The sequence below is a fragment of the Salvelinus alpinus genome, chromosome 1, assembly GCF_045679555.1.
Source record: "Salvelinus alpinus chromosome 1, SLU_Salpinus.1, whole genome shotgun sequence".
Taxonomy (NCBI): Eukaryota; Metazoa; Chordata; class Actinopteri; order Salmoniformes; family Salmonidae; genus Salvelinus; species Salvelinus alpinus.
Genome location: NC_092086.1, coordinates 25,806,952 through 25,832,360, shown reverse-complemented (window position 1 = coordinate 25,832,360; position 25,409 = coordinate 25,806,952). Strand labels below are relative to the sequence as shown.

Sequence of the window (25,409 nt, the reverse complement as noted above, 5' to 3'; positions counted from 1 at the left end):
TGCTGGCTAACCATGCTGCTGTCTGATGAAAACCGCTAACCCTCATGAGAACTGATCTCAGTCATCTCTCAGTCTGTCGCTCATCAGCTGATTGGATAAACAGAGTCATGTAGTGTGTGTGTGTGTGTGTGTGTGTGTGTGTGTGTGTGTGTGTGTGTGTGTGTGTGTGTGTGTGTGTGTGTGTGTGTGTGTGTGTGTGTGTGTGCGTGCGTTCGTGCGTTCCTGTTTGGGTGTGCGTGCGTTCATGCGTATGTGTGTTTTTTTCTGTGTCTTCATGTGTGTGTACACATGCACGTGCCTGTGTCTATGTAGATGTGAACAGCACCTGGAATACGGCCCTCACACATAGTCTCATAGTTCACAGCAGTATTATGGATGAAATGGTGGCCAGGGGGCTAGGGTGGGAGCCAACTCTCTAGGAGAGTCAATATCCCCTTCTCTTCCTGTTCTTCTTCCCCAAAACCTCCAGTGGGCCCCCAGCCAGACCTCCCTCCAGTGAGTCTCTATATATGATATGATATGCTCACTGTCTGTTTGACACACAGTAGGCTACACACACACACTTAAGAAACATATTCAAAAACAACAACCCCTTGAAAACATTCAAACATTCATCCAGCCCCCAACCAACCCCCTCCAATCCAACCCCCCTCAGAAAGAGTATGCCTGGGTTCATAATGTAATGTTTTATAATGATCAGGCCTCCTCATGGGTTGGTTAACTGTATTCTGCCTTGGCAGGCCTAAGCCCTTTTCCCTGGCCTCATCTGGGACAATGGGAGGCAGCCAATCGGGAGAGGCTCTGTCCCAAACCTGCTCCCCGAGCTCCAAATGTGCACACCATTAGGCGCAGGGACAGAGCAATTGCTTAATTGGAGGAAAATAGCCTCTTTATCCAGGCTTCTGCCCACACAGATCATCTGCTGCCCCATTGCCCAGTACAGTGTAGCTGTCCTGGTCTGCTATTGGTTTGGGTGCTTGGCCCTTGAGAGCAACGCTGAATTAAGTTTTGTTAAATTGGGAACTGGCAACATAACAATGGTGATATTTCATGACAGTGCCGTTATTGGATCCCAGTGTTGTTTGTTCACCTGATGTTATGAGAGAACATTGTGTCTTTAGGGTTTGCAATAGCATATTTTTGTTTAAGGCTTTGAATATTGATAATGTATCACAGTAAACTGATGTGATGGTAGGAATAACACCGATAATGTTCTGCTTCTGGTTCTGAATCGGATTCCATTCCATCATCTCGCAGAACTGAAATCCTTGACATGCCCCGCGCATATGGCTTCACTATTTGAGGCGAAGCAACCCCACAAGGAGAGTAGGCCTCGCTTGCCACGCGCGCTCTGAAAATGTGTTTCTGGGGGAATTCTACTTTTTGTTGGGTGTGACTGTCAAGCAGACATGTCGTGTCCCTATGAATATGAGGAATGACACGGTGTCTTTGTAAATTGCAGACGCTGGCGGTGCACGTAGGCCTACGCCATGGCCAGTGTATAAAGATATGACAGGCAGTCCAGGCGGAGCGGCGGCGGCTCTGGACAACGGAGCAGGGCTGGCGCACCGCTGTGGACTCAGAAATTAGGTCAGTCCGCCCTGTCCTCCTTGAACTCTGCCCATTTCACATTTCAGCGACTATCTCGGACACACAAGACCACATTAACAAACATCAAATATACCATACGGGAACGAACTGCACGTGCAAATTATGTAACGCCTATATGTCATCCAGTGTAACAATAACCCGACACACAGAGAAGGATAGAGGGAAGGATATAGGGGAGTTGTAGGCTAAAGGCAACGGGCTTACCTTAGGGAAAAATCCCGTGGATATGGCCGAGATGTCTCCGATCTATTCCCTCTCCGGCAACAAACTTTCCACTCAGTATGTTTGTGCAAAATACTCTCGATGACAATTTCCCCTTGCAATTCTGTAATGTTGTCCTCGTTCAAAGCGCTAAACGAAGCTGACACGTCTAAATGAAATAGTATGTGTTGAGTGAGGCGGTCCGTTCCCAGACCATTGGTTTGAAAAAGAAAATGGAAAATGGAATAAAACGAAGATGATAAGACTCTTCCACAAGCAATACGAGATAAAAGTATAGTGTTGATGTCAGTTACCGGGGATGAGATAATTTCACGTCGCCAGAAACCCGTTAAATTTAGGCTAAACACCCAAAACTGTATCCATAGTCTAAACTGTTCCGTTTTGGAAAATTATGATCACTGGTTGTTAAATGTGCATCAAAATTACGCGTTCGGTTTCGTCTTGGATTCAAAGTGCATCGCTTAATGGCAACGCTGGTCAATTAGGGTGTTCAATGGGTGGTCGTTCTCCAGGGAGTAGGCTATAGGAGGGGTGCGCTGGGAGATACAGAGCCGAGAGATGTCGCGAGGGGGGGGGGTCTTCTTCGCTCGTTATGTTTCCAGATGCCGACTCCCTGTGGTTACAAACGGAGGTGTTGTCCTTATAGCTTTCTATTCTTCTATTTCTCCCTGTCTCTCACTCTCTCTCTTGCTCTTTTCTGTTCTCGCCTATTTAGTCCTCAAGGAGACGTGATTGGTAAGGTGGTCTCCCCGCGTCTGTCTGAGAGGACCCGAGCCAGCCCGTGATCTCCCTCTCCTCGCGCGCAGCAGACTAGCCCCGGCTCTGCCAGCTCAGCGCATGCTTCCTGCTCCGCCCATCCACCATGGGCAGTCAGTCCTCAGCTCCTCTCAAAACAAGTCTCTCTCCTTCCTTGCTGAACATTTTTCTTTAACCCGCTTTAACTCTTACAATGACCCATACATAAAAATAAGAATGGATATTTATGTTAGGAGACAATTGGTTTGCATGTTTTAACGCATCTGTGTTACTGGACACGTCTCTGTTTCCCCAAGTTTAAACAGGAAATTGCTGAGCTTCTTTAAAAAAAACTCCTTGCCACATATTTGGTGCTCACATTTAACCCGTTAACTTCTTTATATTCAACAAACGTGTTTCTTAATTGTTTTGGTGTCTTATAAGTGACATGTGCTTATTTTCTATTCATTCGCGTTCAGTTTATTAGAGATGATGGGAGAAAATAGTACTATTATAAATATACCTATATAAAACCTATATTTTTGTCTATTGTTATTCAATTACTAAATTAATTTAGGAAATTACAGGGAACAATCAATGTACTTAGGCTACCTACCAAGTCAATGAATTCCTACTGCAATAGGTGGCACATACCTAGGCCCATAGCCCTAATAATTATTGCAGTGCACCATTAGGTATAGCCCACTTGTGTTGCTTCGGGAGAACTCCGACACACTGCCTCGGAGTACCAAAAACCCCAGAGCAATTATGGTGTTTCAGGTAAGTGTTGAACCAGTAACATTGTTTTACCTCATCCAACCACCAGAGGTCGGGTCAGTAACAGGAAATTGTGAACGCCCAGTTGTGTCTGGTATTTTAGTGCTGGGTTGCACATATGTCTAGCTCTCCCAAGACTAGGACTAATGATCAAGTCCAACATAACTTCATCATTGATCATGTAAATTGTGCATGATATTGGGTGAATACGTCTGTCTCGGGGAAAATATGGGTAAATATGTCTGGGGCATACGTTAAGTAACAATGAAGTTATGCAACACCTACGTTGTGTACAGAACTCTTTGGACCTATAGTGGCTGGTACCTAGTGGTACATCCAAAAATGTTACATTCATGGGCAAATACACTCCCACTAAAGTACACAAATAAACCTAGCCTATATTAATGTGTTAATAATTATTATTGATGAAAACAGCCATGCAACAGGTTATTTAAGGTGAAGGGTAAGTTGTGTGTAGCACCACAGCCACCAGACAGACAGTTATCACATAACTCTAAACACAATGGCAGGTCGACAACATTACTTGACTGTATAGCCTTTAAGTGTAGGCCTATGTGCATAAATCAGCTTGCGTGAACCTGTTATATTAGAAACTTTAAAGTAAATATATGCAAAATAACTTGTAACAGATAACATTATAACATATAACAATAGCCCCCAAGCAACATGTTCACACACATATGATGTTCATGTTAGACTGAAGGGTATGAACATGACACTTAACTAATTCATTATATTCCTGTTCAACTGTGTTGCCTTCGTCCTTTTGTGGTATTATGCCAGTGTCCCTGGCTGTCCTCCAGGGCCTGTGTGTGTTTGTGTGTGTGTTACCAGTGTACTGGAGGAGAAGTGTAGCCCTATGAGCAATGATGACTGCTGCAAAAATATGTAATAACAGATTAACTACCACCTTTACCGATGTACAGTATGTTATATTTGTTGCAGAGGGTTTTTTGCTCCTGTAAAACGTATCCAGTTGTTCATTTGCTTTATGACTAGGTAGACTACTGAATAAACACTGTTGGGAATGCTCAGATTCAGGTGTGAAGGGCAGAATCAGAAACGAGACTGGAGTCATGCGTTTAGGCTCTTAATGGTTAACCATATTAGTTATGTAATAGGCTACTTTGCTTATAATTATGTGTATAGGCTATGACACTAACAATGTTCTCTGAAATAATGCAAAATGCTCTAATCATTCCTGCCCTCCATTTATTACAGGTATGTTATTCAGACCATTCAGATCATATGGGCACAGTATTAAAGTTACATAGGAATGTGGAATAGATGAAGTCTCTTTAGTAGCTGAAAATAGTTGTGTATTGTCAATGTCATCTGCAATATTGTGTATGTTGCATGCTGCATCATGCTGCTGGACATGCGCCAGGTCTTCCTTTTCCATATCAGGATGTAGCCTGACCACCCAGTGAGCTCCTTTAGCCTAGAAGCTAAACCAGCTGACTGCAGGCTTTCATTTTTTATCAATGAATCTAGGTCCAGCCTATCTATGATGTCATATAAAGACTATTCATCGCTAATAGCATAGGAAAAGCAATAGCTGGGGCGTGTCAATAAGTAGCTAAATGATCCTGTGCTAAACTTGCGGAGTGCCTGCAGTTTTGGGAGAAAGATGGCGCTATACTATAACGCCGCAATAGCCTGTCATGCAACATTGTACACAGCAACAGCAGCAAGTGTAACAATTGTTGCAGCAGCGAATGATCAGCCGTGAAATTTACCAACATTGTAACATTGCTACACACGCTTATACTACACACATTTCCGGGTGCAAGGGTACTGCTCCCATTTTGTGGCTCGAGTTCTGTTCTGCTCGCACAGCACGCACCAACAAGGCAGGAGTGGCGATTAGGTAACTCTCCTCCTCTCCTACACCCAAAATGGTGAACACATTCAGCTGTTCAATGTCAGCCTCTTTCTCTCGGCGCTGTTTCCCTTCGCTCCTCTCCCCACTCGAGCCCACCCCCCACAGTTTGTTGCTGTTTTTGTGAGCCCTGCCAACTCGTCAGCTGATCCCGCTTGTTCGCTTCATAGTGGGAGGAGACCAGTGCCCCTACAACAGACTGGTTTCCTCCGCTCTATCGTTAACATTTCGAAAAACATCGTAGATTTAAAATAACAAAGTGACGCATGCAAAAAAAAATGTTTTTTCCTAATTTACATGGGAAATCCTCATAAAATAGATAATGTCTTAATAACTGTAGATTAGGCTACTAGGATTCGAGATATGGCATCAGTGATCCGTATCACTCAATGGTAACAATTATACATTTGTGGCTATCATTTAATCCACCAGACTCGTGCCTCGCCCCCTCCAGTGTAGATGATTTAAATAATCCTTTGTTTACATGATGCAGTCCCTCTGTCCGCGGAAGGAGGCTTTTGGTAGTGCTGTGTGATTCCTACCAGCTGTTTCCCGCCTTGAAAGACATCCGATCAGCTGCAACTACACACATACACGTACATGCAGAAGGAAAGAGAGAGAGATTGAGAGCGCCACACAACGAGGGAACCCTATCAGCTGGAAGTAGAGTAACGTTACAACTCCGACTGCTCTGCTACCACATAAGGAAATTTCCGAATTATGAAATTATTCTAGATTTATGAGCAAGGGAATTTGCAACTGGAACATATTTTGTGCGGTAATTCATTTGAACCGGGGGACACACAACTGGAGAGGAAAGCATGGAGTATTTCATGGTACCAGCACAGAAGGTGCCCTCCTTGCAACATTTTAGGAAAACGGAGAAGGAAGTGATTGGGGGTCTTTGCAGGTGTGTGTGCACTTTAACTATTTCGCATTATTTTATATGATCATTTGTTTATCTCTGCTTGTGGTGCGCACTTAGCGACTGTGGCGTGGCAACATGCTTGATTTGATCTGTATGTTATTGTGTACTGTACACGACCCACTGTCAGAGAGCGAGACATTTACCTTTATTGAATATCGATTAAGTACTCATATTAGGTAGAAGACGATTCAGTACATTCATATGTAACTTAATTTTACCTTTACTTTAGCGAAATCTAGACATTTAGTAGCTAACAAACATACCCCACGTGGTTACATGCACACCACGCTACTGCTCTTCTGAGAGATCCCTGGCTATTTTGAAATTTTCCCAACGGTTACGTTATGTTTTGGATAAGTATACTAATTTACATAGGAGCAAGAGAGGTAGTACATGTATAACAAAGGTGTCGCACCTTTGTTATGCATGTTTAGCTCACAAGTCCTAGAGGGTACTGTTTGTTCAGTTCGTTGGGGAGCGCGCTGAAGTTATTGTGGGCAGTGCGGCCATGCTTGTGCTAAAGTGGTGAGGGATCTGTCGTAGTCTTCCCTCCAGTAACTTCACATTTCCTGATCATTTATGTAAAATTCACGGTGAAAGTTTAAGTAATCGCATTTGTGCAACGAATTCGCAGTTTCGCTGGTATTCCTGGCCACATTTTGGTGCACTCTACCGTATGCACTGCGTCTTTTATCCCGCAGCTCAGCCATGCCGCCGCATGTAAGAGGAAGCAGTCGCATTGTTGTAATGGCGGAGGACTCGATTAGTGTTTTTGAACGCAGTAGTGTAGCGTCGCGATACATTCTAAAACAGATTGGACCGTTTGAAATTGATTGTGTCGCCGCGAGGCTTTCCGCAACCGATTGAGAAATTAATAGTGGTCTTTTTAATTAGGGGGTGTGTATAGTGGAAGGCCAGTCGATGCATTTGCAACCTTTAGTAGACAGGGAGGCGGAGATGAAGGATAAAGTGTGGTCTGCGCACGTGGTCTGGGACATGTAGTTCTATTTTCGAATTGTGTAAAATTCCAAATGTAGGATTTTGCATAACATTGTCCAAGCAACACTCAATTCTAGTCTTTGAAGTGCACATTTGGTCATAATACATTCTCAAACATGATTCCTCACTTACAAATGTGTATTTATTATGATAATACTTTAATGTTTATTATGTTAATGTTGCTATAATTTGGGGACCCTGTTTAAAGCAACTCATCTAATATACTGTTCCTAGTCTGTCAAGCTATGGTGGTTGTATTTGTGACTGGGCTTGCTATTCGCTACCACCCAGTCGTGATTTGGCAGAGGCTGTGTTTGCTGGCTGGTTTCTGGGTTGTAAGGAAACAGCAGACACGGTCTCTCTCCCCATCTGTGTCTGCACAATTGTTCCCTGTGTTTGCTCTGAGGCAGCTGAGTCAGTACTGATAAGAGCCTTGCTACTATAAAGCTTCAGTGATACTCCCATTAGATACAGAGGATGTGGAAGTTCAATTAGACATTTCCCATCCCAAATGGAATCTGTGTGGGAGCCATGCTGAACAAATCAGGATGACAAACGCTTTTCTGGTTGGAATTCTCACAGGCTGTGTTCCGTGGATTCAGAGGTCAGAAACAATGGGGTTTGGCCAGGGGTTCTAGCAGGAAAGTCAGCATTGTGTTGTGCAGTGGGCCCTGTGAAGCGTCTGCTAGGGTGTTATAAGAAAACGGCATCAAAGCCTGTTCTGCACTTTCATGCTGTTTTCTCAGGGCACAGTCAGCTTGGTACGTAGGGAGCATGGCACATGACATGGTTGTTACTGTATTTTTAGCATTGAAATTGACCATCACAGAGGTTCTGTTTTGAAAGCTCAACAAAGCTTTGTTTTCTGGCTTGTTTTGATAGTTCATACATGGCTGCGCTGTTGCGCACAGTAGGTTCATTCATGTTTTGAATTTATACTCCATTCAAAACTGACTAATAGAGGTCAACTTGAAGATCTCGCTTGATATCTACTCTGTGGACCTTTGACCCCTATTGTGTAACCTTACGACCTCTTCTCTTCCTCCCCCCCAGCCTGGCGAACATTCCCCTGACCCCCGAGACGGCGCGCGACCAGGAGCGGCGGATCCGCCGGGAGATCGCCAACAGCAACGAGCGGCGGCGCATGCAGAGCATCAACTCCGGCTTCCAATCGCTCAAGACGCTCATCCCCCACAGCGACGGAGAGAAACTCAGCAAGGTGGGTCCGAGGGAGGAAAGGAAGGGAGAGAAACTCAGCAAGGTAGGTCAGACTTTGACTTGTTTATTAGACAATAACAAATTAAAACCGCGTAACAAACTACAACATGCATTAATGAAATTATAAGAGGACACAATAAAGGCAGAAAGTCCACCACATATTGTGGTCAGCGAGAGAAGGAAATGGGGGGAGAACATTTAGCAAGGTCAGATGGGAGGGAGTTTGAGAGAGAGATCAGACAGGGATATTGGGTTAGTAGGTTAGTCTAGAGAGATCAGACAGACAGGGATATTGGGTTAGTAGGTTAGTCTATAGAGATCAGACAGACATGGATATTGGGTTAGTCTAGAGAGATCAGACAGACAGTGATATTGGGTTAGTAGGTTAGTCTAGAGAGATCAGACAGACAGGGAGATTGGGTTAGTAGGTTAGTCTAGAGAGATCATACAGACATGGAGATTGGGACAGTAGGTTAGTCTAGAGAGATCAGACAGGGATATTGGGTTAGTAGGTTAGTCTAGAGAGATCAGACAGACATGGAGATTGGGTTAGTAGGTTAGTCTAGAGAGATCAGACAGACAGGGATATTGGGTTAGTAGGTTAGTCTATAGAGATCAGACAGACAGGGAGATTGGGTTAGTAGGTTAGTCTATAGAGATCATACAGACAGGGATATTGGGTTAGTAGGTTAGTCTAGAGAGATCAGACAGACAGGGATATTGGGTTAGTAGGTTAGTCTAGAGAGATCAGACAGATTGGGATATTGCATATCCGCGGCAGCAGGAAGAATGAAGTCCTCCACAATAGTCTGGGGCTTGCTTGTCCTAGCCACTCGGTAGCTCACCATATGAGACACTTCTAGCCCTTTCTTATTAATGGTATCTGTTGCTTTTATACATGTCTTACTACTTGAAAGTCGTCTATTCTAGCTCCAGAAACTCCCGTGGCTTATTTTTCAAATTGGCATGTTTTGTTTCTAAATGTCTGCGCAAGATTGAAGGTTTCATCGAGTTGTGCGATACTTTATCACATATAACACAATGTGGCTGAGGAAAGGCACTACTCCCAATATAAGTGAACCCCAAATCAATGTAGTTCGATGGTCCACCGTCCCAATCTGTTCTTCAGTGCTAATTCCCGCGAGAGAGTAACGGTTGGATGTTAATTATTTGTTAATTATTTGACTATGCTGCCTGTATTTGACATTGTGTTGTTATTTCACTGAACACTAGATGGCTTAATTTTATTTTTGGCAGTGAAACGAGGCTACTCAGGCGAGAGAGAAAACCTCACCTAAATGTATAGCCCCAGTGGAAAATATAAATGGGCTGTTTGAAAACGTGAAGAAAAAATAAATGTTATTTCAAATTTTGTTTATATTTTTTATACTTGTGAATCACATTTTTATTTGGCGTACCCCCGACGGCATTGCGTGTTCCCCAGTTTGGGAATACCTGGTCTAGAGAGATCAGTCAGACAGACAGGGAGATTAAGATAGTAGGTTAAAGTCTAGAGAGATCGGTCAGATGGGTATAGTGGGATAGTAGGTTCAAGTCGAAAGATCAGTCAGACAGACAGGGAGATTGGGTTAGTAGGTTAGTCTAGAGAGATCAGACAGACAGGGATATTGGGTTAGTAGGTTAGTCTAGAGAGATCAGACAGACAGGGATATTGGGTTAGTAGGTTAGTCTAGAGAGATCAGACAGACAGGGAGATTGGGTTAGTAGGTTAGTCTATAGAGATCATACAGACAGGGATATTGGGTTAGTAGGTTAGTCTAGAGAGATCAGACAGACATGGAGATTGGGTTAGTAGGTTAGTCTAGAGAGATCAGACAGACAGGGAGATTGGGTTAGTAGGTTAGTCTAGAGAGATCAGACAGACAGGGATATTGGGTTAGTAGGTTAGTCTAGAGAGATCAGCCAGACAGGGATATTGGGTTAGTAGGTTAGTCTAGAGAGATCAGACAGACAGGGATATTGGGTTAGTAGGTTAGTCTAGAGAGATCAGACAGACAGGGAGATTGGGTTAGTAGGTTAGTCTATAGAGATCATACAGACAGGGATATTGGGTTAGTAGGTTAGTCTAGAGAGATCAGACAGACATGGAGATTGGGTTAGTAGGTTAGTCTAGAGAGATCAGACAGACAGGGAGATTGGGTTAGTAGGTTAGTCTAGAGAGATCAGACAGACAGGGATATTGGGTTAGTAGGTTAGTCTAGAGAGATCAGCCAGACAGGGATATTGGGTTAGTAGGTTAGTCTATAGAGATCAGACAGACAGGGAGATTGGGTTAGTAGGTTAGTCTAGAGAGGTCAGACAGGGATAGTGGGACAGTAGGTTAGTCTATAGAGATCAGACAGACAGGGAGATTGGGTTAGTAGGTTAGTCTAGAGAGGTCAGACAGGGATAGTGGGACAGTAGGTTAGTCTAGAGAGATCAGACAGACATGGAGATTGGGACAGTAGGTTAGTCTAGAGAGATCAGACAGACAGGGAGATTGGGTTAGTAGGTTAGTCTAGAGAGGTCAGACAGGGATAGTGGGACAGTAGGTTAGTCTAGAGAGATCATACAGACATGGAGATTGGGACAGTAGGTTAGTCTAGAGAGATCATACAGACAGGGATAGTGGGACAGTAGGATATCTCCTATCCTCTCTGCATGGTGTGCTTTGCATTCACCTGGTTGGGTAACACCAAACTGACCAGGTTTCTTATCTCTATTTATCAGAGTCCCGCCCAAACTCTTTCCTAACGATCTCTCCTTTGATTGGTTCATTTGGTACCAAATTATTTTACCCACCTGAACCTACTTACCTACTGATTTAACCAATGCAACAAGGAGTTCACTTATTTTTGAACTTGCACTAATTCCTTTTTAATGTTGTTTTTCTGCTACACACGTGATTTCCTGTACACCGACATATGGTATTGGTAAATATAAACCTGTTATGTCAGATCAAAAACACTGGTTCTGATTAAATGAAGATTTCATGGTAAAAAGTAAACAAATCTGTAATAGAACAAGGGGTTCACAAACTTTCAAGCAGACCTGTAACACGTACTGATAAGTTGCTAGTCAAGTCTTCCCTTTGAAGTTGTACAGGCTCTTGTTGCTGCTACAGCACCAGTCAAGAGGCTCTTGTTGCTGCTACAGCACCAGTCAACAGGCTCTTGTTGCTGCTACAGCACCAGTCAAGAGGCTCTTGTTGCTGCTACAGCACCAGCCAACAGGCTCTTGTTGCTGCTACAGCACCAGTCAAGAGGCTCTTGTTGCTGCTACAGCACCAGCCAAGAGGCTCTTGTTGCTGCTACAGCACCAGTCAACAGGCTCTTGTTGCTGCTACAGCACCAGTCAACAGGCTCTTGTTGCTGCTACAGCACCAGTCAAGAGGCTCTTGTTGCTGCTACAGCACCAGTCAAGAGGCTCTTGTTGCTGCTACAGCACCAGTCAACAGGCTCTTGTTGCTGCTACAGCACCAGTCAAGAGGCTCTTGTTGCTGCTACAGCACCAGTCAAGAGGCTCTTGTTGCTGCTACAGCACCAGTCAAGAGGCTCTTGTTGCTGCTACAGCACCAGTCAAGAAGCTCTTGTTGCTGCTATGTATAATTTTGTCGTAGTTATAACAGTGTTCACTCCTCTACAGGCGGCCATCTTGCAGCAGACAGCAGAGTACATCTTCGCTCTGGAGCAGGAGAAGACACGGCTACTGCAGCAGAACAGCCAGCTCAAACGTTTCATTCAGGTGAGACACAGTCATCATTTGGTGTCACTGGTGTGCCCCCCCCCCCCCCCCCCCCCCCCCATTTAGTTTGGATAAGCAGTTGTTCCTACCAGCATGTGGCTCTCTAGACACACTACTGTGCTCAGAATCATTACTTAGTTTTTTAACAATAGTAATCTGCCCTCAGTAGATGAGAAATGTTCTACTCTTCTCAGCATTTAAAATTCAGTTTACTTTCCTGTGTCCATTCCTTAGTTCATAGACTGTTCATCAAACACACTGCAATGGAAGGAATCACCCGTCGAAGTTCAAATCAAACCTATCTTAGTCCTCCATGACTTACTCTCCCTCCCTCCTTTCGCTCCCTCTCTTGCTCCAACAGGAGTTCAGCGGCTCCTCCCCAAAGAGGAGGCGTGGGGCGGAGGAGAAGGATGAAGGGATCGGTTCCCCAGACATTTTGGAAGAGGAGAAGACGGAGGACCTGCGGAGGGAGATGGTGGAGCTGAGACAGCAGCTGGACAAGGAGCGCTCTGTCCGCATGATGCTGGAGGAGCATTTGAGACAGGAGGAGGTAGGAACAGACCCACAACCACAACAAGTAATTGTCAGGAACCACCGGATTCAGGGTTTGCACAGCGTGTTTGAAGTGATTGAAGTACTTGAATTTGGAGCTCAGAAAATCAAGTCGAGTTGAAAATCAGTCATTTCCTCAATTTGGTCGTTAAAAAGTCCCTGAAAATATTGTAGGCTATTTATAAACTCTCCTGCTCCAATATAATTATCCAATGATTTTATTTCTGATCAGATTTTGTGAGAGTTTCCCACCGTTTCAATTGATGGGTGTTGGGCTAGTTTGTTGTGGTAAAACCATTTCATGAGGTCAACAGAATATTGACTTCAACTTGCCCTTCCATTACAAAGGAAACTGTTTTTGTTGTTGTTGCTTTCTCATTTGAAAAACATGATCGGTCAATTATGATTTTTCAACGCCGATACCGATTATTGGAGGACCAAAAAAAGCCACGCCGATTTGTGTGTGTGTGTGTATATATATATATATTTGTAATAATGACAATTACAACAATACTGAATGCACATTTTTATTTTAACTTAATATAATACATCATTAAAATCAAATTAGTCTCAAATAAATAATGAAACATGTTCAATTTGGTTTAAATAATGCAAAAACTAAGTGTTGGAGAAGAAAGTAAAAGTGCAATATTTGCCATGTAAGAAAGCTAACGTTTCAGGTCCTTGCTCAGAACATGAGAACACATGAAAGCTGGTGGTTCCTTTTAACATGAATCTTCATTATTCCCAGGTAAGAAGTTTTAGGATAGGACTATTTCTCTCTATACCATTTGTATTTCCTATACCTTTGACTATTGGCTGTTCTTATAGGCACTTTAGTATTGCCAGCCTAATCTTGGGAAGTTGATAGCTTGAAGTCATAAAGAGCGCAATGCTTGAAGCACAGCGAAGAGCTGCTGGCAAATGCAGGAAAGTGCTGTTTGAATGAATGCTTGTGAGCCTGCTGCTGCCTACCATCGCTCAGTCAGACTGCTCTATCAAATATCAAATCATAGACTTAATATAATATAATAACACAGAAATATGAGCCGTAGGTCATTAATATGGTCAAATCCGGAAACTATCACTTCGAAAACAAAACGTTTATTCTTTCAGTGAAATACGGAACCGTTCCGTATTTTATGTAACGGGTGGCAACCATAAGTCTAAATATTGCTGTTACATTGCACAACCTTCAACGTTATGTCATAATTATGTACAATTCTGGCAAATTAATTACGGTCTTTGTTAGGAAGAAATGGTCTTCACACAGTTCGCAACGAGCCAGGCGGCCCAAACTGCTGCATATACCCTGACTCTGCTTGCACAGAACGCAAGAGAAGTGACACAATTTCCCCAGTTAAAATAAATTTGTGTTAGCAGGCAATATTAACTAAATATGCAGGTTTAAAAAATATATACGATTTTAAGACAGGCATTGGTGTTTATGGTTAGGTACACATTGGTGCAACGACAGTGCTTTTTTCGCGAATGCGCTTGTTAATTCATCACCCGTTTGGCGAAGTAGGCTGTGATTCGCTGATAAATTAACAGGCAGCGCATCGATTATATACAACGCAGGACAAGCTAGATAAACTAGTAATATCATCAACCATGTGTAGTTAACTAGTGACTATGTTAAGATTGATTGTTTTTTATAAGATACGTTTAATGCTAGCTAGCAACTTACCTTGGCTCCTTGCTGCACTCACGTAACAGGTGGTCAGCCTGCCACGCAGTCTCCTCGTTGAGTGCAATGTAATCGGCCATAATCGGTGTCCAAAAATGACGATTACCGATTGTTATGAAAACTTGAAATCGGCCCTAATTAATCGGCCATTCCGATTAATCGGTCAACCTCTATACAAAACCCGTATACATCTGAAATGGCGAGGGTGAGATTAATGCTACTGTTGGCCTACATGGACAGGGGGAGATTAATGCTACTGTTCTCCTACATGGAAGGGTGAGATTAATGCTACTGGTAGCCTACATGGACAGAGTGAGATTAATGCTACTGGTAGCCTACATGGACAGAGTGAGATTAATGCTACTGGTAGCCTACATGGACAGGGTGAGATTAATGCTACTGGTAGCCTACATGAACAGGCTTTACCAGTGTGCTTGCATCGCCAACATCTCTACTGGTAGGCTGTAAAATTCAGTCTATTTGAATGCCAATGCATGTACCATTGGGAAGGCCTATAAAATGCACCTTGTGTTTTAGCATGATAATACACGGCCTCATGTCGCAAGGATCTGTACACCATTCCTGGAAGCTGAAAATGTGCCAGTTCTTCTATGGCCTGCATACTTACCAGACGTGTCACCCATTGAGCATGTTTGGGATGTTTGGGCTCTGGACGGATGTGTACGACGGATGTGTACGACAGCGTATTCCAATTCCCGCCAATATACAGCAACTTCACACAGCCATTGAAGAAGAGTGGGGCAACATTCCATAGGCCACAATCAACTGCCTGATCAACTCTATGTGAAGGAGATTTGTCAAGCTGCATGACGCAAATGGTGGTCCCACCAGATACGGACTGGTTTTCTGATCCACGGCCCTACCTTTTCCCCCCAACAGATTTATATCTGTATTCCCAATCATGTGAAATCCATAAATTAGGACCTAATTATTTTATCTCAATTGACTGATTTCCTTATACTCAACAAAGTCTTTATAATTGTAGCATGTTGCGTTTATATTTATGTTCAGTATAGAAAGACCAATCCAAGGCTTTAATGACCATACTCATTAGCAATGTTGCGCAGAGATAATAGATATGACGGTGCATATTCAGTAATGGCCGTGTTATTGTCTCCAGTCTGAGTCCTACCTCTGTTAACCACTCAGGTCTGCTGTGTTGTGGTTGGTGGTACTCAGCCTGAACATGTGTTAGGAGCTCACTCCGAGCAGCAGGAGAGAGCCAGCACCCCAGCCCACTGCCCACAGGTGAGACTGAGAGACATACAATCACACTTGCATATCAATACACACACATATGTTCAGAGGACGCACACATACACACACTACTGATGTGACATACATTATTGTCTCCAGAGGCACCAGGAAGACTCTAAATCGCCACAGTGAAAACGATTCAACACAACACCCATCTGAGAATAACATATAGCTGAGCTCAAGGTTTACCGCGGTCAACCGCTCTGACACATTTACGGTCGGCACACAGATCACTACGCTTCAGTCACATCCTTGAGAGCCCGGGAATCATTCTAGTCCCATATTTTTGTTATTGCTTTTTCCTGATTCTGTTTTGCTCTCAAAATAACACTTTTTTTAATAGAAAAACAACACAACTGGATGTTGTAAGTCCACAATAATGCTTAGACCACACCAGGAGACAACTTTTGAGGTGTGGAAAAAAGAAAGGTTGATTTTGGGGTGTAGTTACACTTTAATTGAACTGCACACCAGCCAGAGACTGTTGTTTGGGTAGCAATGTTTCTGTAGCGCTCATTTGATGGCAGAGTTTACAAAACAAATGTCCACTCGAGTGATGCAAATAATCATGATATCATTCTGCCAGGTAGGCATAGGCCACATTTGTAGTTAACATTTAATTGATAAGGTTTTGGGGAACCTTTTTCAGAAGACGGTTGTCATGACATTAGCATCATCACTAGCGGCTACACGAAGTGGTAGACAAACGTGCACACAGACAGGGGCATTCCTGTGTTGTTGCCTCTTCAGAAAGTTGAAGGAAAATACGAATCACTGATGCATTTTGTTCATTTTATATGGCCCTAGAAATCCAGTCTCTGCTGTGACGGTCTCCCTCTCCTACCCTCCCTCACGGTGGCATCTCAGGTTGAATAGGGAGCAACATGATGTCACTAGGGCTCAGGCTGGAGAATATGTAGTGAGAGGAACATAGTAAGGTCTATGGTAGTTGTATTGTTGTTCACCAGAGGGCAGCAGAAGCTCCTTGGAAAGAGGTGTTGGGAAGATGAGTTTGCTGATGTGTTTTCTTGTTATTAAATAATAAAGCTTGGATATAATCTGTTGTTAGTCATCACGTGGCGTTTTAGGATGACTGAACCAAATGGCTTGCTCTTTCTACAAATGCACTTTTCACTGAGTGCGAGTGTCAACCAGAGTGTTTTCGGGGATCGGTTTGGGCAAGGAGAGGTGCAGAATCACTCGTCTTGATCCCATGAATACAGTGCATTCAGAAAGTATTCAGACCCCTTGACCTTTTCCACATTTTGTTACGTTACAGCCTTATTCTAAAATGGATCAAATGTATTATTTTACTCATCAATCTACACACAATACCCAATAAGGACATAACGAAACAGCTTTTTAGAAATTTTAGCAAATGTATTGAAAATAAACAACTGAAATATTATATTTACATAAGTATTCAGACCCTTTACTCAGTGCTTTGTTGAAGCACCTGTTTTTTCTTTGTCATTATTGGATATTATGTGTAGATTGGTGAGGGGGGCAAACAATTGAATCAATTTTAGAATAAGGCTTTAACGTAACAACATGTGGGAAAAGGTCAAGGGGTCTGAATACTTTCTGAATGGGGTTTGTGATTCTGTGCAGTCTGACTCTGTTGTCCCTCTCTAACATTCACAACGTTTATCTGTGTGACCTCTTCATCCTCCTGTCCCTCCAGGTGCTGGCCCCCAGGTCGCCCCCCGCCCCCACCCACCACCCCACGGTCATCGTCCCAGCCCCGCCTCCCCATCACGTCACCGTGGTAACCATGGGCCCGGCCTCTGTCATCAACACAGCCTCCACGTCTCGCCAGAACCTGGACACCATTGTGCAGGTGAGCCAAAGAAGAACACTAGTGGAGAAATTGTAGTTTTATCAAACGCAGGGAGAAAAAACTGCGCTCTCTGAATTTATGCAACTGTTATCTTTGGTATGTTGCAGATAGATTTTTCTTCAGTCAGTTTGTAAAACATTTGGTAGTTCTATGGAAAGTGTCCATAAAAAGTGGCAACTGTCAGTGCATTTCCACATGTGAACACCAGATGGTGGTGAAGTCAGTGTCTGCCACTGCTGTTTGTCACTCACTCTGCTTCCCCCCATATCTGTCTCTCCCTCCATCTCCAGGCCATCCAGCACATTGAGAGCATCCAGGAGAGGGTGGGGGAGGAGGAGCAGCGCCGGGCGGTGATCGTCACCCAGGGACGCGCCCTCACAGACACAGCGGGGTCCGACACGGCGTCCGACAGTGAGGGGCCAGAGGACTGCTCACTGCCCTGAGGCCTCCCATCACACACAGGGGCCACGAGAGGGGGCCCCATACAACACCCACAATACTCTGATTATATGGCAATTTATTAGGTTGGATAGACGGATCAGACTCACACACACACATTGAACTAGGATAGTCTACTGTAACCGGATAAATACACACGCACACATCTTTCTGTCTCTCTTTTCTGTTTTCTTGCTTTTTCTCAAACTGGACAAAAAAAATCAGTAGAAAGGTGATGGGTTGACCTGACAGTTCCACATAGCTCAGCAGCCAGCAGCCTTCCCAACGGTCACGACGCACCCATCCAACCCACTCCCTCTCTGGGCCTGGCTTCTCCAGAGGGCTGCCTGAGGATGGAAGTGTCACACCCAGGTCCAGCCCGGTCCCTTGGCTCAGTTGGCCAATGGAGACTCTTTCTCACCTTCTCCAAAACCAACTAAGCAACTTATGCCCAGCGAGCAGGAGAGCGCGCCTGGACAGGACAGGTGTACCCCAACCAGCAGCACAGCCGTCCCAGGCGACCCCACACCCCCCCATACGAGAGATAATTTCTACAAGAAGTCTTCTACTTCCTGTATCTCTTCACCATATTTCTGCCCAGTGGGATCTCCCCTGAGCGATGAGACACTGTGAGCATTCAAAGACACATTCTGAAGCAGTTCTAACACACCTTTTTGGCTCCTTAGTAAGAGAAAATGTTGTCGTTTTTCTGTTGTACTTTACAAAGAATTTGTAAGAGTTTGTGTTACAGGTTTTCTTTTTGATCTTGTGTTCTGCTCGGGGGCTCTGGATGATAAATCACAGGGATTGTACTGAAACGTGACAACACAGAAAATGCCCATATTGACGCAGCTAGAGGTCTGTTCATTTCAGTGGTGCTTACTATGGAAAGAGGAGGAGTGCACTTACGGTTCCCTCTGTCTCTTTTTGCGCCATCACACTTTTTACTGGGCTGGGTTCCCAGTAGACATTTATGTAGGCGACACTCTCCCCTAATTACAAACAAGTATGTTGGTTGCATCAGTAGTACAGATGAAAACCTGTAACACTGATTCACCCTTTTGTCTGTTGCTTCAGACATTTTGGCATCTAGCTTGTTGAATAAGCTAATCGATGGGTACGCCTTGAGTTTTTAAAACCCTTTGTGTGTTTTTGCTGTTGTACACATAGGATAGGCTGGTGTATCCAGCTCCACGCTGTAATTAGGTGGGTTGTGTCCGGGGTTAGGAAAGCCCTGTATTTGGGACAGGCCTCTGTTTGATATTGTAGGAGAACACACACACCCCCCCCTGTGCAATTAATGGTCCCATCATCTGATAAAGCTCCTCCCATCATTTGTCCCTGAGTTTTGGAAACGTCTCTGATGTTTGTGAGTTCAGAACCTTAACGGCCAGTCAAATGACTGAGCATTTGACTATGTATTCACTAATAGGAACAAGCGTCCTGGGGGGGGAAGGTGTCTGTGGTATCACCATACTACTCAGCATCGTGATACTTGGCTTGGTATCACGTCATAATGTTGATATTGTGACCCCACTCTGAAAATAGGCACATTTTCTTGTGGTTTCCACAGATTTCTAGAATGTCTCTGCAACAAAAATGTTTTGGGCCCTCAGCCAGGGATGCTAACTGGTATTGTCTGTTTTTATTATTGTGCTTTTGGGCGTGTATCATTCTCTCTGTGAAGTCTGTCTATGATGGTTTTGTTGTGCCCCAGATATGACAGTGGTTTTACAGGGATCACAGACACTTTTTCAAAAGCCTGAGTTTTCCCAGGCTAACCTGACTGAACCTGGCTGTATTGAAGGTTCTCCTATCCCGTGGAGTGAGGAGGGAATGCAGACAGACATGTACAGTCATGGTGTGTTCGAGAGACCCAGATTCTGTGCAGATTGTCAGATCCTTACAATACTTACAGAAATTGTGCAGAATATGCCCATCTGGATTGCACCCAGGATAACACGCTGCCTGGGGTGTGTGAAGAGAGCGAGGGGGGCAGCGGTTTGCCATAACACAGCTTCTAATGTGCAGGGTAGGCACTGTGAGGCCAGCCTTAACTCAACCCTGGAGTCAGAGCGAGAAAGAGGTAGAGGCTGGCTACACCTATAGGGAAAGCCTGAACATTGTTCAATAGGAGTGATGCTGTAAACCTTTTTGTCGAGAACCTCCCAATATAAATACACACTTGGCGGCTTATGCTTTGTTTTAGTGTGCTGTGGTTTCCAAGAGGAGATGTGGATGCATTGTTTTTAGACATTCCAGAAGATTCCACCAGTACCTTTAGCATCTTTAACTGGCACTTTTCAAGAGCAAAAAGCAACGGTTTTGTCCGAGGATATTTTTGGCCACAATACGGCCAAACGCAAAGGAATCGTTTTTTATGTAAAATTATTTGATGGCAAATTGGATTGATTTGTTGATTGTCCCTTATGTCTTCCCATTGAGTGTAGAGGGAGTCCTTTACTGCTGGACAGATGAGACGCATCTCCCTCCTATCCTTCCTTCTTGGTATTTACAGTGGATTCACACGGGCCACGTTCAAGGCCACTTCACTGCAGTCACATGCCAGAACCTCACAATGCCTGGATAGGTGTTTTTGTATCAGCTTACCACAAAATGATACCGCCAACTGATGCCCGACTGGAAAGTCAGTGAGGTGGCACGCAACCACAGGCTGCTGCGTGCAGTGCAACTGCAATGTAGTCAGCCTGGAACGCGACCACTGTGTTCACCCAGGAAGAAAACCAACTTAGCCATGTTGAGTTCCATTATTTGGAAATGGTCAGTAATTCTTGAGGTGTGCCCTCTATAAACCTTGTAATCTGGATCGGAGGGGGCAGTCCTCCGAGACAGTCCTATTGATTGCTGAACAAAATGTTATTTTTTTTGTTTGGTTACGCTTTATGCTATGTCCGTAGAAACCTTTTCGTACCCCTTTTCAGTACCTGTGTTCAAACATTTCCTCTGCTGATGCCAAGCACTGTCCCATAGATTTTTGTGTGTATCTTCTATACGATATCTCTGTTAGATACATAACAGATTGCCTGTGAGGTGGTCAGGGAGGGGGTCAGTGAATGGGGGGGGGTTACGATTCTAAAGCACTTACTGTACTATATATGGGAGAGGGTTCCTCTTATTTTTGTAAAAGGGGGCCTCACCTCGGCTGAAGCTCTTGATATGTTGTGAGACTAAAACCACACAGCTGTGTATTTCCCCCTTTCCCTGTGTCTGACCCGGTCATATACCCTGGGTGTATTCATTAGGCACCAAACGGAAGAAAATGGACTGAAACAGGGAGATACTACCTGACCTTGCTCAATAAGAAACAGTTGTTTTCCTTTTCCATTGCTACGGTGTGCCCTAGTGAATACAACCCCTGTCCCATGTCTGTCTGTCCCTCATCTCTTTGTCTGTCTGTGGTCAACACAAGACTCTCATCCTGTCTTCTCTCTCCGTCACTCACGCTCTCCGTCACTCACGCCCTCCTCTCCTCCCCAGCTCCTCTTTATCTGTTGTCTTATGTTTTGTTGGACAGTCAGTCCACACGGTCGTTGAGAAGCTATTATATGTAGAGTTTTTTTTAAGAAGAAACTTGTGGGTGGATAAAGAAGAGGCTTGTGCCTTTTGTAAAGACAGAATAATAAAGTTTGTACTTCGTTTTTTACAAGTTGGTCTCGTTTCTGTTTGTTATCACTTTGTGTAGCTAGCACGTTAGCATTTAAGAGCAGTTTAACTGTCAGATATCTGTTTTTAAACGTATTACATTTTTACGGCAGTGCAATTTCTATGACACCGGTGATGTTATAGCAAAGAGTTAAAAAAGGGTTGTGTTCTGTAGTCTTGAAACGGGTTTTATTGAACGTGGCCCAGGTTCTCGCTCTCCTTCCCCCCTGTTGGTTCACTTCCACTCTCTGGTTTATGTATATGTGTCCCTTTGTGATTGGTTGTTGTGCCAGAAGCCCCTGGGCCAACCCACACTCAGGCTGGTCTGGCGCTAAATAAAGATGACCCACTGTCACCATCGGCGTCTGTGACAGTTTGCAGCACTAGTGACTCCAGTAGGTGGCATGTCACTGTCCTCTAGTACTTCAGTGTCTATGCAGTGTTCATTTTCAGTCTCTCATTCCCTCACTCGTTCTTTCTCGGCCTGTCTAGCTCACAGGTTCACACTGGATATGTGATCGCCATTCAAAAACGTCCCATTGGAATTCTGGAATGGTAAGTGTTCTGGTGCCCAGACCCACTCTGAATCATGCCCCCATGATGGTACTGCAGGGATAATGACACTCGCCTTGTTATGACAGGCACTATCCATGTTGTCTGGGTGGAAATTAGCAGCTGTCAAATGGCAGATTTGATTGTCAAAAGAAAGGATTTTCAATGACTCCATTGTTTGCTCAAGCTATAATTGAAGCTCTAGAAGTTTCTGAATCTAGATGTTTCTGAAACTACACGTACTCAAACCAAGGGACACCTTTTGACTTCAGTGCTCTATAGGATTGGAGTCTATTCCATTTCAATTCAAGAAGTACACTGAAATTCCTATTCTCAATGCTTTTCAATTAGGAAAATGTGGAATTGGAATTTAGTTTACCTCCTGAATTTACTGCAATTGAAAGGGAATTGGTCACAATCCTGGTGCTCTGTTATTCAGAGATATTCTAGGTAGGGCCAGGAGTTTTTCTTATCACTTGACCTGATTGGACATCAACATGTACCTGGTCTGACTGGGCCTCAACATGTACGTGGTCTGACTGGGCCTCAACATGTACCTGGTCTGACTGGGCCTCAACATGTACCTGGTCCGACTGGGCCTCAACATGTACCTGGTCCGACTGGGCCTCAACATGTACCTGGTCTGACTGGACCCCAACATGTACCTGGTCTGACTGGACCCCAACATGTACCTGGTCTGACTGGACCCCAACATGTACCTGGTCTGACTGGACCCCAACATGTACCTGGTCTGACTGGACCTCAACATGTACCTGGTCTGACTGGACCTCAACATGTACCTGGTCTGACTGGACCCCAACATGTACCTGGTCTGACTGGTCACATGGTCAGGGAAACTCCTGGTCACTAGAGCATCTGAATACACACAAAACAATCAGCACATTCTAGACTGTTGTAGAATGTTGGGCATCTTCAATCAAAATGGTATCCACTGAAATGGGGGGGGGGGACACAGCAGGAGGTGGAGAATGTTCACAATGACTAAGGTTGTGTTTCTCTGCTCAGATGTTGCTGGAGCATGCCAGAACTTACAATGCCTGGGTAGGTATTTTACGTATCAGCTAACCACATACGGTATGTTCTAGCAATCTGGTGCGAGACGGCACAGTCTGACGTGGCACACAACCATTGGTTGATGCATGCAACGTCTGAGCGGGGGAACACGACATAAATAAACATGATAGTACCAGACTGTGAAGTTGGAGCTAGTCTCGTGTGACAGACTTGACTTCAACCGTTTTATTCCATGGTGAGCATAGGTCATCCATGGATGATCTCCACCTCCACCATTTCTTTTGCTTCTTCCCATGAATACTTCTGTTCTTCCATCTAGGTGTTCCTTGGTCTTCCACTGTTTATTTTGTCCAGTGGTTTCCTTGTCAGGGACCAGGGTTTGGTGAAGATGGATGTTCCTAGTGGTCCATCCAGCCCCATTATCTGCATTTTATTTGGATGTCTATTTTGTCAACAACAAAAATGTTTTTGTTTATATTTGGCCAATGTATCCCCAGAATGATCCATGGACATGTTTGGTCTTGAAACAAACAAATAACATGAATTGATTAGGTTCCGAGATTATGTTGCGGAGCACATGCACATGGTGCGGAGGCACAGAATGTACAGACCATGTGTAAACGAGACGGATCTAAGTCTGGAGAACATGAACATCACACACACCAAGAGGTGAGAACAAAAGTCACCCATAAGAAGGACAGTATCCTGGAATAGAGATGGCCCAAGTCAAGATATACAGTGGGGCCAAAAAGTATTTAGTCAGCCACCAATTGTGCAAGTTCTCCCACTTAAAAAGATGAGAGAGGCCTGTAATTTTCATCATAGGTACACTTCAACTATGACAGACAAAATGAGACAAAAAATCCAGAAAATCACATTGTAGGATTTTTAATGAATTTATTTGCAAATTATGGTAGAAAATAAGTATTTGGTCAATAACAAAAGTTTATCTCAATACTTTGTTATATACCCTTTGTTGGCAATGACAGAGGTCAAATGTTTTCTGTAAGTCTTCACAAGGTTTTCACACACTGTTGCTGGTATTTTGGCCCATTCCTCCATGCAGATCTCCTCTAGAGCAGTGATGTTTTGGGGCTGTTGCTGGGCAACACGGACTTTCAACTCCCTCTAAAGATTTTCTATGGGGTTGAGATCTGAAGACTGGCTAGGCCACTCCAGGACCTTGAAATGCTTTTTTTTTACAAGTTTTAGGGCCATCCTTTAACACTGCCTGGTATAGAGGTCCTGGATGGCAGGAAGCTTGGCCCCAGTGATGTACTGGGCCGTTTGCACTACCCTCTGTAGTGCCTTGCGGTCGAAGGCCGCATTGACTCTGTACCAGTATCCCCCTGTATATAGTCTCGATATTGTTATTTTACTGCTGCTCTTTAATTACTTGTTACTTTTATTTCTTATTCTTATCTGTATTTTTTTAAGCTGCATTGTTGGTTAGGGGCTTGTAAGTAAGCATTTCACTGTAAGGTCTACACCTGTTGTATTTGGTGCATGTGACAGATAACATTTGATATGTTAGTTGTCTACTACCTCTGCCCAATGCCTGGTGGTGTTCAGAGTAGAGCCCTCACACTCTGTAAGTCTGCCCTCTATTTAACAGGGAGGGTGAATGTGTACCTTAAGTCCTCAAGAAAGAGATGTTCCTGTGTAAGACACGTTCATGCATTTCCTCCTGTGATACAACAATTCCCTCTAACCAGCACCAAACTGCCATGGTGAAACTAAATCCCACCATCTTCTCCAGTTTCAGAAGGTACTGGACAGTACAGAGCAAAAATGAAATTGGTCATGAACCACTCTTTGGCTTCAATACATTTTGAAGTAACATTTTTAACCCGCATATTTGAGGATTCATTTACGGTTAGACATTAATTCCGACTGAGTTGTTATGAGATTATTTTCACCACAGTGTCTGGTTCACTGTGATAAAGTACTAAGCCCCCATCACGCTGTTTTGGAGAGCCAGGGTGACTGTGGTCTTGCTGTGCCAGCCAACACACACACACACAGACATAAACAAAGACCCATACACACACACACAGTCAAGCTCTGTCACATTTATGATTGATAACCCCCAAACATGGCATCCAAATGGACATAATTCTTTATTTTTAACAGGCCTAGAGTGAGTTCGACAGCTCATTTCAACGCCAGAATCAACCTCGTTAAAGGAAAATTATTTATTGTGAATTGTTTGTGTAGCAAAAGT

At 44.0% G+C, this 25,409-nt stretch overlaps 2 protein-coding genes across 5 annotated transcripts in view; one reads left to right on the top strand and one right to left on the bottom strand.

The window, feature by feature from the left end:
* prkar1b (protein kinase, cAMP-dependent, regulatory, type I, beta) overlaps nucleotides 1–25,409 on the bottom strand; it is a 312,635-nt gene that overhangs the window by 225,623 nt on the left and 61,603 nt on the right. The gene's annotated exons all lie outside the window — the stretch shown is intronic.
* On the top strand, nucleotides 5,431–21,602 carry LOC139571943 (transcription factor AP-4-like). 3 transcript variants are annotated; one of them, XM_071394866.1, is made up of 7 exons: nucleotides 5,431–6,158; nucleotides 8,229–8,394; nucleotides 12,039–12,137; nucleotides 12,499–12,687; nucleotides 15,550–15,648; nucleotides 17,342–17,497; nucleotides 17,788–21,602. In XM_071394866.1, the coding sequence occupies exons 1-7, from the start codon at nucleotides 6,070–6,072 to the stop codon at nucleotides 17,938–17,940; spliced, it is 951 nt and encodes a 316-aa protein (XP_071250967.1). In that variant the 5' UTR covers nucleotides 5,431–6,069; the 3' UTR covers nucleotides 17,941–21,602. The 3 variants fall into 3 exon arrangements, with proteins under 3 accessions (XP_071250967.1, XP_071250968.1, XP_071250966.1); XM_071394865.1 differs by having other exon boundaries at nucleotides 5,439–6,158; nucleotides 8,229–8,436; XM_071394867.1 differs by lacking the exon at nucleotides 15,550–15,648 and having other exon boundaries at nucleotides 5,433–6,158; nucleotides 8,229–8,436.